Raw genomic sequence first — 14,977 nt, 5'->3', positions numbered from 1 at the left:
ATTAGAAGCACCATGACACTACCAATCTTCTCCAATGGGATGCTCAAGAGCTTCTAATTGAGTGATGCAATTAAGGAAGAAAACTGCTTAGATCATCGACACAAAGTGCAGGATCCTCCTCTGATCCCAACACCTTGGCTAAAGCAAGAATTATGGAGAAGATGCATCATTGCCGTCATGCTACTCGCTGGTGCAACAATGGTGATGACGTTGAAGCCAAAGGATGTGTGACATAGGCCCTGTTTGCATGGCTCCAATTCCACAATTTTTTGCTTCAACTCCAAACTCCAGGTGGAGTAAACTCTGAGTGGAGTTGGAGCTATATAAATGGGTGTTTGGCTAAAAAGGTATCCCAGCTCCAAAAAAAAGAGTTTTCAGGATGGGTTGCCATTTTTACCCCCAACTTATGGCCCACATGTCATCCTCTCGTTCCTTATCTTCTTCTTGTTAGGATGCCTAGGGGGCAATCATAGGATAGGCTGGCAGTGACACGACGGGACATGGGGGCACAGGATTGGGGTGCGGCGGTGCAAGATAGGCACGGCGACGCGCCGGCCGGGCAGTGGCTGCGCGCGGGGCTTTTGCAGGCCTGCACGGCGGGCGGCGTGATACGACGGGGTGAAGAGTAAGGAGATGGGGGTAGGAGACAGAGCGGCCATGGCCAGGGCTCGAGGCCCATGCTTGGCCATCGCTAGGAAGAAGGAGACAGAGGATCAGGGATGACAACCTTGAGCGCGATTACCCGCGGCGGTGTCGAGGAGGGTGGGGGAAGGTGGGAGCCGGTCTCTTGGTGGTGGCATAGAGCTCGGAGGTCGCCCGTTTGGGACTTGGCTGGCATGGACGAGGGTCCTCCAATCGGATCTGGCCGGCTTCTAGCAGGCGGTTGGGGGCGGGGAAGGGGAGCCGCGCTTGGAGGCCTTGGTCTAGTAGGGTAGGAAGGCGGAGCTCACGCGGCGGGCTTGGGTGGCTGGAGTCTGAGCCAGGCGGCCGGCGGCGGCGGTGCCCCTGCGCACCTTTCGAGTCAAGGCGAGGGAGATGAGGGTCGGGTGGCGAGTCAGCGACACAAATAAATGCGGGTGGGAGATGATGCATCAGGAGGAGGGGAAAATAGAATTGAACCAGTACGCTTTGGTAACCAGTGGCAAATGTGGGTAATTATCTGCAAATGAGGTGCTCCACCAAAATGAACTGGGGCTCCAAACACTCTATGGAGTTGGGCTACTCCAAAAAATGATGGAGTTGACCTGTTTGGCTAGCTCCACTCAACTCTGGACTGAAGTTTGGAGTTGGAGCCATGCCAAACAGAGCCATGATGCCCCAAAGACCACAAGATCAAGATCATCAATATCTCTGAATCAATTCACAAGAAGCTACTGTTGTCATCAAAATTTTTGCTCAACCTCAAAAGAAATAACAAAATATTTTTGGATATTCAGATGTCCCATGAAGTCTACATTCTAACGAATCAAGAATCAAGGCAATAGGAGATTCCTACAAGCGGTTATGGCCAAATCATTGAACATCGTGTGTCCTAAAATCAGTTGTGGATAGAGCATAGTGCTAAAATAAAATGGGCATAACTCTCTTATTTGAACTTCGTTTTAGATGAATGAGCATTCGTTGGAAAGGTAATTTCACAAAATTTTCAATAGAGCTATATTTTGGTATATGACCACTCGTTGGATAGGTAAATCCATGAAGAAGAGGTAGCAGCAAGGTGATGAGAATAAGACGGAGGAGATGAAGATGATAACAATGAAGAGAAGCTTGGGCAATGCTTTCATCAAGCGTACATGATCAAATTTAGAAGCTCCGGACGAAATAAAAATCTCCGGAGCATTGAAGCATGAAGACACAAGCAGGCAACACGCAACACATGGAGATGTTAGAAGCGAACCACGAAGGATTACAAAAGATGACATCAAGGTGCATGGACACTTTGGATTCTCACACAAAGGACCATGGCTTCACATGAACATGAGCAAGGTGAGGAGTCTAGCTATATAACTATAACTAAAGCGCTTCATGGGAGGCAATCTGTCTTTTTTCTTTTTTATTTACATTAAGATGACTGTCTATATTGTGCTCTTCAATCAAAACCATCAAGTAATATTGTACCATTGCTCTAACAAGTTTTGCAACAACATGTTGTATGCTTTAAATAATACTTAGGGAGCACTTTGTTATTTGATCTTAGAAAACTTATAGACCCTTTTTGTGTGATGTTAGTGTTTAGAGTCTTTTTTTTTTGTCTCTTTAGAGAGAAATATAAAGTATGGCACCACCCTTCGATTGTAATTTGTGGCTAGTTAATTTAGGCTAACTTTTATTTTGTTTTAGACCACCTCCGTACCATGTCATATCATTTGGTTTATCCACCTCATGTTGCACTGCATTTGCATGTTGTTTTCATCAAAACCTTTTGCACCTAAACCTTCCTATTGTTGACGGCAGTTAGCGCGCCAATTTGTGAACAGTAAACGCATGGATAATCGTAGCTTTTCCTTTAGTATTTGATCCAAAGTTTATCAATCTATGGATCGGTAGTGAACTAACTAGGGTTTTCTATCTAGCTATTGCATCCATATATATGTATATATTGGTAGCAAACTAACTAGGGTTTTCTATCTAGCTATCGCATCCATATGTGTGTGTGTATAGATAGATAGATAGATAGATAGATAGATAGATAGATAGATAGATAGGGAGAGTATACTCTACGGCTGACCATAGAATAGCTTATTTTATGGCCAGCAATCCAACGCACTAGAATAGTTACAATAACTTGAATGGTTTTAGACAACAATGTAGTCGACTTATTAGAATTGTACATTCTTGTATGTCATAATTTACTATAAATTGAATGTACCATAATTTGGACTAGGAGTTACCACAATTATTTAGTGTCAAGATGCTTTTTTTGGTAAATTATTGTACAATCGATTTATAGTAAATTACAACATACAAGAATGGACATATCAATTCTAGTAAGTCGACTACATTGTTGTCGAAAACCATTCAAGTTATTGTAACCATTCTAGTGCGTTGTGTGTGTGTGTGTGTGTGTGTGTGTGTGTGTGTGTGTGTGTGTGTGTGTGTGTGTATTATTGGATTTAGTGACCGGCAGTCCACTAGGGGGTTACCCAGGTGGTAGATTTGTAGGCGGGGGAGATTGTAAGACCAAGAACTCGAATGGTAACACAGGGGCGCAAGGTTTAGACATGTTCGGGCCTCCGGAGAGTAATACGCTACGTCCTGTGTTCTGGTGGATTGTATAGCTGATCGCAAGTGCGAAGAGTTAATGTTGGGTTGAGTTGAGGTGGGATGATTTGAGGTGAGTTGCCTTCGGGGGGTACCCCTGGCCGCCTTATATAGGGTGACGACCAAGGGTTACAATCGGATAAGATCTAATCCTAGTTGGTTGTTACAGGAAAAGCAATCTGAGTCGATTTACAATAAGTATCCCATGATATCCGGGTTGAATTGAGTCGCCTAGCCTCCTAGCTTGTGCTCCACGCATCTTCATGCCTTGGCCCACACGGCATGGTCGGGTGGGCCCACCTATCAGGGCTGACCAGTGTCCTGGTCAATGGGGACCTGTGGGTATCCTTATTACTCAAGCCCCCGAGCAATGTGGAGTCAAACAGGAGCTTGACGGATGCACAACAAAACTTGTAATGTACTCGGCTAAAGTTGCGGTGTCGTCATAGTGATGGACAGACTGCGCGTTGCTCAAAAAAGAATGAAAAATTGAAGCTTCCACAAGCGTATGACCAAAGGCGCATGGCTGTGCGACTGCCAAGCTCGGGATGTCTGGCATCCTATAGATCGAAGGGAAGCATATGGAGGGCATCGCAAGACGCACTCCATATGGAGTAGCTCCCGATCATTGAAGCGATTAAAGTAATCGGTCCAATGGTCTTGAATCTGATGTATTATTTCCATCATAAAAGCGATCCAAATATAGGGTCCAGCCCTCGAGCGCAAGAACTTGTAGAGCCGTAGAGGCTTGCCGACTTCAAATAGGCACCTAGTCTCCAAGCGCGAGGACTGGCAGATCCGCCAAGGCACGGTGACCTAAAATAGGCACCCAGCCCCCGAGCGCAAAGACTGGTGGAGCCGAGGAGGCACGCTGACCTGAAGTACGTGACCAACCCCCGAGCGCGAGGATTGACGGAGCCAAGGAGGCACGCTGACCTGAAGTACGTGACCAGCCCCCGAGTGCGAGGACTGACGGAGCCAAGGAGCCAAGATTCACTCTACACGTTGAATGGACCACCCTTGCTAATTAACCCTCTCGTGTTTTCATCATCGCTTCGCACAAAAGGTTGCAAGCGGAGCTACTAGCTTCCTCAAATCAACTATTTAAGCTGGTTCAACTTCCTCTCCGTTTCTGGTTTGGGACTATCTCCCGATGCTATAGTGTTTTTCGTCGCTACAATAGCCACATGCTATAGTACACGAATCTGGCCTAGCCCGGTTGGCCCACGGGCTGGGATGTCACAGCCTGCGGATGGTGGGCCCCGCTCTTTGGTCGGGATGAATTAGCCATACGACCCATCGTAGGTCTGTGGTCCAGGTCTCAACCTCCCATTTGTTGGTACGGGCTTTTCTGCGGGTTGGATCTGCTCGACTCGAGTCGAGTTTGCCGCCTGTGGCACATACTATTGGTGGGCCCGATCGTATTCTTGTTGAATCCTGGGGGTCCTCATGGTACAGGACCTCATCAAAGTCCTAGACAACTGCATGGCCCCAGCTCATCGAGGTGGCATCCCTCAAGCTCTCCCGCTTCTTTGTTGTGAATTCATGAATGAATTATTGGATGTCGAAAGACATCATAAGAGGGGGATATTTATACCCTTAGGAGGCCCTCTAAGTAAGTGGGGAATAAATCCATCTAAATTGAGAACATTTGGGTGCCAAAGGGGCCATGCTGATCCACATGGGCCTCCATGCTGATCCGCGTGGCCCAAATGTTCATGCCATAGATATTTTCAAGCTGATCAATTTGGACGCCAAATTTGCCTCAATTGGAGACTTGGAGTCGAGATGTGAATGTTCATGTCCAAAGTTGAATGAGTTTGCCAAGCACAATACATAAAAATAGAACAATGAGTTTCATTGCACACTAAAAAACCTTCTTCACCTGCACCGTTGCTTCAGCTCTCACATCTTCAACTTCATTTCCCATATATGTTGTCTCACCTCAAACATTTGTTGCCTCATCTAAACAGTCCCATCCACTCCATCTGCCACAACTTCATGTTCTTCAGGTATTTGGAAATTATGCACATGTGTCGTCATTCTGAGACAAACATTGCAAAATCAGAAAATGGACCAAATCAAGAACAAACACATCCACCATTCAATTGAAACAAACTAACCTAAAAGTTATTAGGACACTTGTAGAACATCCAATTCAATGACTCCTTTTTCACAGAAATCCGGCATTAAGGGCAGTCAACGAGAGGTAAGGCTCAGCTGAGCCCTGCTCCTGCTTGCCGACGGTGAGGCCTTCATTAGGCTGTCGCCAATTCCCAGGGCTGGGAACTTGAAGGTGCAATGCAAGGGAGTACCTGCAGAGCTGAGCTGAGCAAGGGAGGCCGGCACCCACCGCCGCTATTAGTCGCCTGAACTCAACTCGGCTGGATCTGCAGATCATACACGTCCATTTGGCGCATAAGTGGCAATATGCAAATACGAGCTCGTGCAGGTGGGTATAAGGCCGTGACGATCATAGAAAATATCCAAATATACAAAATTTAATACTCCGTAACAGTCATCCAAACTTACATAGCTGCAATCGCACGAATCCAATTAACCTTAGGTCGGGGTGAATACGACCTTTTCCAACTCTGAACGAGGCAGACGAGAATGATATGGGACTTCTTGAGTTCATGCTGTTCCTTCCCCAATTCCGTCGAATTCTATTCAATTCCCACCTCTATCCATCCAAATCCTCTAGTTAAGCTCGGCTGACGCGGAATCGCACTCGCAGCACCCGAGCAACTGTGGCGGAGCCATGGAGGACCGGCTGAGCAGCCTCCCCGACGACCTCCTCCACTCCATCCTCTGCGGCCTCCCGCTCAAGCACGCCGCCCGCACCAGCGCCCTCTCCCGGCGGTGGGTGCCCCAGTGGATCCGCGCACTCGCCACCTCCCCTGTTCTCGACTTCACCGACTGGGACTTTGCCCGCGGCCAGCCGCCGGCGCGGCCTGCGGCCACGGTGGATCGATGCCTCCGGCTCCATGCCGAGCATGGCACGCCGCTCCACGTGTCCCATGTGGCGCTGGTGTCCGTGTCCCCATCGGGGCCGGGCGACGGCGCGTTCGGGCGGGACGTCGTCTGGTGGATCGCGGCCGCCGTGGCGTGGGGCGCCAGGGAGGTGGAGGTGGACCTGACGACGTCGCAGGAGGAGGACGCGGTCCCGCACGCCGACCACGGAAGCGCGGCGTTCCTGGAGCTCCCCGCCGACTTGTTCCGGGCCAGGAACTATCAGATGCAGGGTAAAGATGAGATCAGGGAGCAATCCAAAACATAATTTGGGGTGTTTGGATACACCGTGCTAAACTTTAGCACCTGTCACATCGGATATTTGATACTAATTAAGAGTATCAAACATAGTTTAATTACAAAACTAATTGCACAGATGAAGTCTAATTCGCGAGATGAATCTATTAAGCCTAATTAGTCCAAAACTTGACAATATGGTGCTACAGTAACCATTTGCTAATGATGGATTAATTAGCCTTAATAGATTCGTCTTGCGAATTAGACTCTATCTGTGCAATTAGTTTTGTAATTAGCTCATGTTTAGTCCTTATAATTAACATTCGAACATCCGACGTGACCCTGCTAAATTTTACCACATCATATCCAAACACCCGATGCTCATAAAATGTTGAATTAGCCTGTTCAAAATATCAAGTCATGATTCGTCGATTGTTGAATAAGTTGTTAGAAAATGTTGAAGTACACATCTATTAGGGGGACAATCTAGGCGAGGTTTGGATGGAGAAGTATTGATCCCCACGAAATGTATGCACACTCACCCGCTTTACCTCTATAGACATAAAAAGAGGCTTTCGTAAGCTGTATTCCACTGTAATGCTCATAAATATTGAAGGCAAATAAAGTTCTTTTTACATAATTTGGTAGAACCAAACCAATATCTAGGCATTATTTATAGCTTGTTGTACAAATGCATAGCACAAATAAAATTATAAGACTAGATTTTAAAGTGGTGGCATAAGCTTCACATTCGCTAAACAAGAAGATTCCAACAAACAAAAGGCAAGGTTACTTTGATCCTTCTCTGTATTTTTAAAGGTTAAACCCCCCTTATATGAAAAAACATTCTCAAATATTTTCCATGCTTGATAGAAATAATAAAAAATGATTTTAAGTTTCTCTGATTCATTTGCTCCAAACATCGTTTGTGGACGACAGGACGAGATTGGGTAGAAATCCCAACATTTTCTTTTCGACATCCTCTGGCCCCTGCGGCACTGCTCGTATGAGCCTACCGCACTACGCTGTTTGTGTGTGCAGTGCACGGGCCTTTTGGAGGCCACGCCAACTTGGCGCGCGCCGATTGGGCGGCGGATGAGGCGCGTGTGAGCCACACGGCGCCAGGCTGCGCCCCCCTCCGCCGCACAACCTCACCGTCCTCTCCATTCTTAAGCCACACCCTACCCCCACCGCCGTCTCCTCGCGTTCGCGTCCGACCGGCCACCACCTTGCTCCTGCAGTCCCGCCGCGGCAATGGCTGCGGCGGCCTCGCCGGCAGCGTGCGCGCGGGCGTCGGCGTCCGGCGCCCGCGCGGGGGGCCGCCTCGCCGGCCGCACCGCCGCCCTCCCGCCGGACGGGCGCGGCGACGGCGCTGCATCCTACAAGGAGCTCGGTAAGTCAGCCACTCGTACCTTGATGCACTTCCCATTAGGCTGTGGGTCGAAGGGTTTGAAATTTTGTTATGCGCATCGTCGGTGTACAATGCGGGTCAATTGGATAAACGGAGAAAGAAGAAAGGGTAACAAAATTCCTCTTTGAGAAAGGAGAAAGGGTAGCAAAATAGCTAATTTGTTGGGTAAAGAGATTGTTGAGGTACATAACAGTAGCCCTTTGTAAATAAAGTCCTATTTCATCTGATTTCCTGGTAAAGAGCAGTCCTGAATATATATAGAACACAATTTTTTCTTTTGGCATCAAGGTTCAGTGGTTGGGACAACATTACACTGAGCCATGCTGCAGAAAGTAGTGTTCTTTAAACCGAAAAGCTCAAATTCTAAATACTATGTTTGCTTGTTGTTTTAAGGTCTTTACTCCTTGAAAAAGAGGATTGAAGATGCAGTTGTTCGGGTTGAAATGACCGCATCCAGTGCTCTTGAGTTGGAGGAAGCACGGAGAATTAAACAGGAAGAAGTACTGCGGAAGCGTAATTTGTGGGATAATCCTGCTAAGTCACATGAGACGCTCTCTGCTCTGGCTGATGCCATCAGGGTGGTCGACCATCTAAAAGATCTTTGCTTCAAGGTGCCTTCTATACAAAAGTTTCAGTTAAACAAACAGTTTTTGTTGTCAAGTTGCGAACATACAAAATATGCTTTCTATAGGCTTGTGAATATAAGCTAGACCATGTATACTCCATCACATCCCTTTGCTAACTAGTGTATATTTACAATTTCACTTCTTTTGTCTTAATTCTATGCATAGAAACTACGGTAGTAATTTGCAATTTTGTTTTCTAGCTAGTGATTGTTGAATATACTTTGCAGGCTGAAGAGGCAAAGTTAATAAGTCAACTATCGGAGATGGATGCCATAAATGGTGAGCTATTTAAGCAAGCATACAAATCCTCAGTAGATGCTAGCGAGTATCTAGATCGCTACCAGATGCACAAGCTTCTTAAGGGTCCGTATGACAAGGAGGGAGCTTGTATTATGGTTACTGCAGTATCAGACGGTGTTGCTTCTGAGGTAAGTTGATCGGTATGTGTATTATTGGTCGAAGGTTAATGATAAAAATATAATAAATGCTGATGTAGCTTTAGTGATAATTTCCCCTTGCTACTTTGAATGCATATCTTACCCTTGTTTGCTCTTACAAATTAGTCTTCGACAGTATTCTGCTGAAGTCCACCTAAGAAATTAAGCTAATGAGAGGTTGCTTCATTTTGTAAAAAATTCTTCCAGATATGTGAATAACCTAGAGCAGTCTCATACTACTACATATAAGTTGATATTTTATTATAATGTGGGCAACTTCAGCCTTTTGAAATTCTGATATTTACTTTTGAAATAAAATTTGATATTTTACTGTTGCAGCTATGGGCAGCGAAGGTCTTTTGCATGTATACAAGTTGGGCACGGAAGCAAGGTTGCAAGGTTGGGTTGATTGAGAAGGTTCCTTCAAAGAATGGCCATGTCCGGTCTGCAGCAATGGAGATTGAATCAGAGTATATGTTTGGCATCCTTTCTGGAGAAAAAGGAATGCATCGAATGACATACTCTTCCCTTGAAAATTCTGACACTTGTCAGGTGATTGTGCTTTCTGTTTTTGTTTGTTAGTTTTATCAGAAATCATCAGGGACTGTTGAGTGCAAAGTTTAGATTATATACATTTCTTATCCATGCAATTATCACAAAGCACATATAAGTTTTTTAAAAAAACAAAGCACATAGATTCTCTACTAATATTTAACCAATAGATTGCTCAAGTTATGGAAAGTAATGCTCGAGCCTAACAATTTCATAATTGTTACTGTAGTGTTGACTGTGCACAGCTGTATCATGGTCAAACAATTCTATCTTCCATATGCTGCTATTTATTAGAATGACTAACCCAAAATTTACCAAAGCTTGCAGGCCTTATCAGCTAGAGTCGACGTAATTCCCCTGTTCTTGGATAGACCAATTAATCTGCACTTGGATGACAATGATATAGAGATCGCCCCCACACCTTGTGAATATAAGAAGCGTGATAGCAGAAATTGTGCTGCTGTCAGGGTTGTACACAAACCAAGTGGAGTCACTGCTGAAAGTTCAGGTACTGAACAAAAGCCTACTGCATATGCAAATGTGAATTGGCATGCAACTGTGAATTGTTACTGGAATTTAACAAGTTAGCCTTCAACAGGTGAGAGAAGCTACTTTGCAAACAAGCTAAAAGCTACGAGTAGGTTGAAAGCAAAGCTCCTCTTAATAGCTAGAGAATTGGGAGTATTAGACATGAAGATGATCACCAAACAGGCTATAGAGGACAAGTGCAAGCGTGAAACGCGAAGGTACACATTTGGGCCTCAGAAGCTGGTTCATGATCTCAACACAGGCATCCAGTTATCAGATTTGAACTTGGTTCTGGAAGGTGATATAGAGCAATTCATCAGAGGCCGTATTATCGCCAGGCAATGATGATACACCTCACTGATTGACTGATTATGTTCCCACATCGCGATCTTGTACATTTATTTCTTTTCTGATACATACCACACCACATCAAAAGATGACCTCTGTAAAATGTATCACATTTCAAGCCAAAAGGCATGACACCAGGTATACAAAACACCATCTGCCCCAAGTACGACTAAATTTGTGGTTGTAGGACCAGCTAGAAGTAAAATTTGGTGGGAGAAATCTCAGGACGGCTGGCCCGGCCCCTCCGCCTCAGCTCAGCGGCATGTCTTTCGTGCTGAATGCAAAGAAACACAAGTCAAGTACTGTGAACTGATGGATGAACATTGGTTGTATTGAAGGGATCAGAAGGACTCGCCCATGGATTGAAGGGCCCACATCCCAATTTTTTACCGAGCAAATGCACGAGACATTTCGTGGGTGAATGACCATGGACTACTATGCCATAAATGATTTGCACAAGCACCTTGACTTTTGGGCACTAGTGGGCATGATTGCTACCAACTAGCACAAAGGGTCTAGTGGCTAGTGGCCACCCCGTTAAAACCCGTCACTACAATGCATTTGTGCTGGCGAGTGTTTATGTCACCACAAATGCATTTCAATTTATATTGATGGGAGGGCTAAATGTTTCTAACTAGCCAAAAACTTAATCGTACATATCTCAATATATTTTTAACATGTACTATTAGACTATGTATATGCAGTTGTGTCGGAGTTTCAATTTTTTTGAAATGATTTACAATTTTCTAAGATTTAAATGATTATAACCATGTTTATTGATATTTGAACTAAAATTTTTACAAATAAGATTACAAATTGCAGAAAAATGACAATAAGGAAACATGTCCCATTTTAGCTCAAATTATGAAAGTACATGGAAATTTTACAAGTTTGTTAATATATTTATCACTTATATTGCAACTTTTGGTAAAAAATTCTAATAATATCTAAATATGGTCCGAAAAATTGTATAAATTGGTATGGAGTCATTTTGTGAGTTCACAACCTTGACATAAAAGTTTCAATATATTTTACAAAAATTCTCAAATGTATACTTCACTAACAATGTTTCATATAACTCAAGTCCCACTTTAAGCTTGTCAACTAACTTAGCACAAACAATTATCATATATATATATATATATATATATATATATATATATTCTAATATAATTTTTACAAGGATTTCATAGGCATTATACAAAAGTAAGACATTTGTTGACAATCCATATGCATGTTGATATTATACGTATACCTAAGTTATATTACTAACTTTTGTCATATCCTTAAAGCACGTACAACAGGGGATCCCACAATTCAAACAGGACAAAAAGCTATGAAAATAATATATATCATAAATATGTAAGAATATAAACACTTTGTTTTTTCATATTGCAGCACTTGTCATGAATAACAACTCATTACTATATCATTTTTATATTTGTTTGTAGTGCCACAAGCAACCTCCCGGCTCTGTGGTACGTGGATATTACGTGTGTGAGTTACTTAGAACCAATGGGAGGGTACGGCACGAACTCCGAAGATGTAAGTCTCATATACATCCTACCATGTACTAACTACATAATTAATTATCCATGACACGTGTTGTAGGGACCCCTTCTGAAAGTTCAATATTTCAAGCAATAAAAGATATATAATTAAATAAGATTTCACCTTAACACAGCTATGATAAGCACATGTGCCCATCCACTAACTGGATGGTTGAAACACCCGGGGGCCTAAACCTGCACAATGAAAGTAAGGCTGAGTACACTTATATTTGGTACTTAGTAAGTCTCAACATGTACTAAGTAATTATATGCATTTCAGGAGGTGGACAAGGAGTATGGTTTATAGGTATAATCTATGCCTAAAGCATCTCACACATGCAAAGTGAATTTAGAAAGGTGAGTTTAAAACCCACTTTCTTTTTTCCCAAATAGTCAAAACCATTTTAGAAATAAAACCTGCATAAAATGCCAGCATATGTGTTGCATATGGTTGCTCTAGAAATATTTTCTCCATAATACTCTTCCTGGAATAATATTTGAATTTTATTCAAATATTAATTTCGTCCAAATCCTATTCTAAATTCCCTCTCAATATTAACCAAGTCCTAACCCTTGACTTTATGCCAAACTCATTCATCATCATGTCGTTTAAATATTCATCTCTGAAGTTCGTTAATCTCAAACTCCATTCGAATCCCATCCAAACCCTATGCCAAACCTTTGATTTCACCTAAGCTAAGCCCTCACTTCAAACTTGGTTCAAATTTGAAACCTATTTCAAATTTGTACATAAACCCATTCCCAAAATAAATAGAAACCATTCTAAACCAATAGCAGGCCGCCAACCCCTAATCCAGCCCTCTTACACTTCCAGCCCAGCCAGCTACCCTTCCTCCCGCCTCGGCCCACTCGCAACTAATGGCCCAGCTGGGCTGGCCTGCTCTCTCGCACCTGCCAGCTCCTCCAACCCACACGGCCCAGCTAGCCCATGTGGCCCGCCTCGTCCGCTCGGCCCAGCACCCCTCTCCTCTTCCTCCTTCCTCACGTAGCGTCACCGCCGCCGGCGGTCCGCTTCCCCGGCGTCACCGCACCGCGCCGTCGTGCGCCACCTCACCCAGCGCTGCCCCGCAGATGCATCTCCCCCTCCCCTCATCGCCTTAGCCGCCACGGCACCCACCCCCTCCCTTATCCTCTCCGCCACCTCACCCCAGGCGCCATAAATACCGCTGCCACCCTCTGCCGCACCACCACGCTGGACTCCACCAGGCCAGAGAGGACCCTCCCCTCGCTGCGGATGCACCCTCCCTCGCCATCCTTCATCTCCAAGGAAACCCATCCCCCCTTCCCTATTCTGATCCCCTCTACAAAGTCAACCCCAAATTTTATATCACAAGACACCTTACTTCATGAAGATAATGAAAGTTTAGAACCTTGTTTAGGTGAATGTAGTCGAAATGCAATTTACACTTTAGCAATAATTCATGTTTTGCATCCTACATGTGAAAGCATGGAAAATTGAACTATTGCATTTGCATCTTGTGTAGAAGCGAACCTTGCAGACGGAACCTACAAGTTGATGCCTGCTGCCGAGGAAGTACCTGCCAAGCTACATCACATCGAGACCGAGCAGGAGATTAGCAAAGCATCCAATGAGCTCCCCACTAACTTAGAACAGGAAGTCAAGCCCTGGAGCATAACCCTGGTTTCTAAAATTATGCACTACTTATGCTAGTTATGTTTATGCATTAAGTTCATAGGAGTTGCTTGAAACCCTAGTTGCATGATTTTAGGTGCCTATGTTTGAATACTAGTATGATAGGTCGAGTAGCTGCAATGCTAAATAGGACCCGGTAAAAGTCGAGTGATTTCCTATCACTCATGAGTTATAGGAGTTGCCTACTTATTTATACTGCAACCATAAGGATGACGGACGGGGCCGGGCTTTGGTTGTGAATAGGTGAATTGCCCCGTCTATCTAGGAAAAATATACTAAGGTCAAGATGTGTTTAGAGCTGTGGTCAAGTGTTTGAAAGTACTAAGCTCATACCTAGTATGGGATAGGGAAGCCTAGTACCTGATTTGTCCGGCACGTGGGCATACTCCCCACTCTCTTTGAAACTGGGTTCCCCTGCTGCAGCATGTGGGTACAAGTGCAGTCATGGTATGACGTCGTTTCGGGATCGTGGGGCCTTATATCCAAGGAACGTGGGCCCTGGCCACATGTCGAGGATTGATGGGAATGGCTGACATGTGTGAACCCGGTGTGGTATGCATATGTCGTGGGTTTAGGTTCACCATGCAAGGTTAAGAAACTCGATTTGAATTATCTGCCACTCACAGTTTGATACTGCTTGACCGCACTTTTGCACTGTGTAAGAAGTGGAACAAAGGATGACGATTAATACTGATGCTTGATTAAATTGCTTGATCACATGCTTGGTTAGAATAGGTGCTTACTTAGAATGGTTAATCAACTAGAACTTGATGATAAAATTTGAAAGTAAAAACCTACTTTAGATGCTTTTGGCAAAACAAACCCCTCAGCCAAAAATCCTTGCATGTCTAAGAGTCGGTGGAGTAGTTACCACCTGACGGGTAAGCCTTGTTGATTATTAGTATACTCAGCCTTGCTTGTGGCTTGTTTTTCAGGTGTGGTTGCTGGTGTTGACTTGTTTGGGACCCGTCCTCGGTCGATGAGAATCGTGGTGCTTGATATCATGGCATGCTTCACCATGGTATTTTGTATCAACGTTAGACTATCGTTTACTTTTTCGCTGCTTTTGAACTCTGAACTCTACCTTTATGCTTTTGAACTCTTGGTTTGTAACAACTCAATGTGGGACCTATAATAATTATCTAGATTATTGTAATCTCTGGACTTGTCTTCGTGCGAGTATGCTTTGTTTCGATCCGAGACAAGTGGTTTTATCAGGTGAAACTCGATAGACTACCATTTTAACTTGATTAAAGTGTCGGTTCACATATAAGGCAACATTGAGTACACTTTAGCCAGGTTAATCTGGGCAGTTCCGCCACAACTAGAGAGCTAGGGGA

General features: G+C 44.4%; 2 protein-coding genes and 1 long non-coding RNA gene across 4 annotated transcripts; all 3 read left to right on the top strand.

Moving 5' to 3' along the window:
• Positions 1-6,022: 6,022 nt before the first annotated feature.
• On the top strand, positions 6,023-6,541 carry LOC106804204 (putative F-box/LRR-repeat protein At5g41840). Its single transcript, XM_014804858.1, has one exon. The coding sequence runs from the start codon at positions 6,023-6,025 to the stop codon at positions 6,539-6,541; it is 519 nt and encodes a 172-aa protein (XP_014660344.1).
• Positions 6,542-7,641: 1,100 nt separating this feature from the next.
• Positions 7,642-11,062, top strand: LOC101778900 (peptide chain release factor PrfB3, chloroplastic). 2 transcript variants are annotated; one of them, XM_004962203.2, is made up of 6 exons: positions 7,750-7,903; positions 8,315-8,532; positions 8,775-8,975; positions 9,324-9,536; positions 9,864-10,044; positions 10,135-11,062. In XM_004962203.2, exons 1-6 carry the CDS (start codon positions 7,765-7,767, stop codon positions 10,407-10,409), a joined length of 1,227 nt encoding a protein of 408 aa, XP_004962260.1. In that variant the 5' UTR covers positions 7,750-7,764; the 3' UTR covers positions 10,410-11,062. The 2 variants fall into 2 exon arrangements, with proteins under 2 accessions (XP_014660448.1, XP_004962260.1); XM_014804962.2 differs by lacking the exon at positions 10,135-11,062 and having other exon boundaries at positions 7,642-7,903; positions 9,857-10,008.
• Positions 11,063-11,973: 911 nt separating this feature from the next.
• On the top strand, positions 11,974-13,710 carry LOC101779309. The gene is made up of 3 exons (XR_002677042.1): positions 11,974-12,170; positions 12,243-12,319; positions 13,468-13,710. It is a non-coding gene; the product is annotated as an uncharacterized LOC101779309 (long non-coding RNA).
• The last annotated feature ends 1,267 nt before the right edge of the window (positions 13,711-14,977 follow it).

The sequence above is a fragment of the Setaria italica genome, chromosome III (assembly GCF_000263155.2).
Source record: "Setaria italica strain Yugu1 chromosome III, Setaria_italica_v2.0, whole genome shotgun sequence".
Lineage (NCBI taxonomy): Eukaryota > Viridiplantae > Streptophyta > Magnoliopsida > Poales > Poaceae > Setaria > Setaria italica.
Note: the sequence above shows the minus strand (reverse complement) of the source record. Positions and strands in the feature narration are given on the sequence as shown.

Bases quoted from the DNA above. Each gene is read 5' to 3' on its own strand.
- LOC106804204 (XM_014804858.1), top strand. From the start codon at position 6,023: ATGGAGGACCGGCTGAGCAGCCTCCCCGACGACCTCCTCCACTCCATC.
- LOC101778900 (XM_004962203.2), top strand. From the start codon at position 7,765: ATGGCTGCGGCGGCCTCGCCGGCAGCGTGCGCGCGGGCGTCGGCGTCC. The intron at 7,904-8,314 runs GTAAGTCAGCCA...TGTTGTTTTAAG, and splicing joins TGCATCCTACAAGGAGCTCG to GTCTTTACTCCTTGAAAAAG. The intron at 8,533-8,774 runs GTGCCTTCTATA...TATACTTTGCAG, and splicing joins TAAAAGATCTTTGCTTCAAG to GCTGAAGAGGCAAAGTTAAT.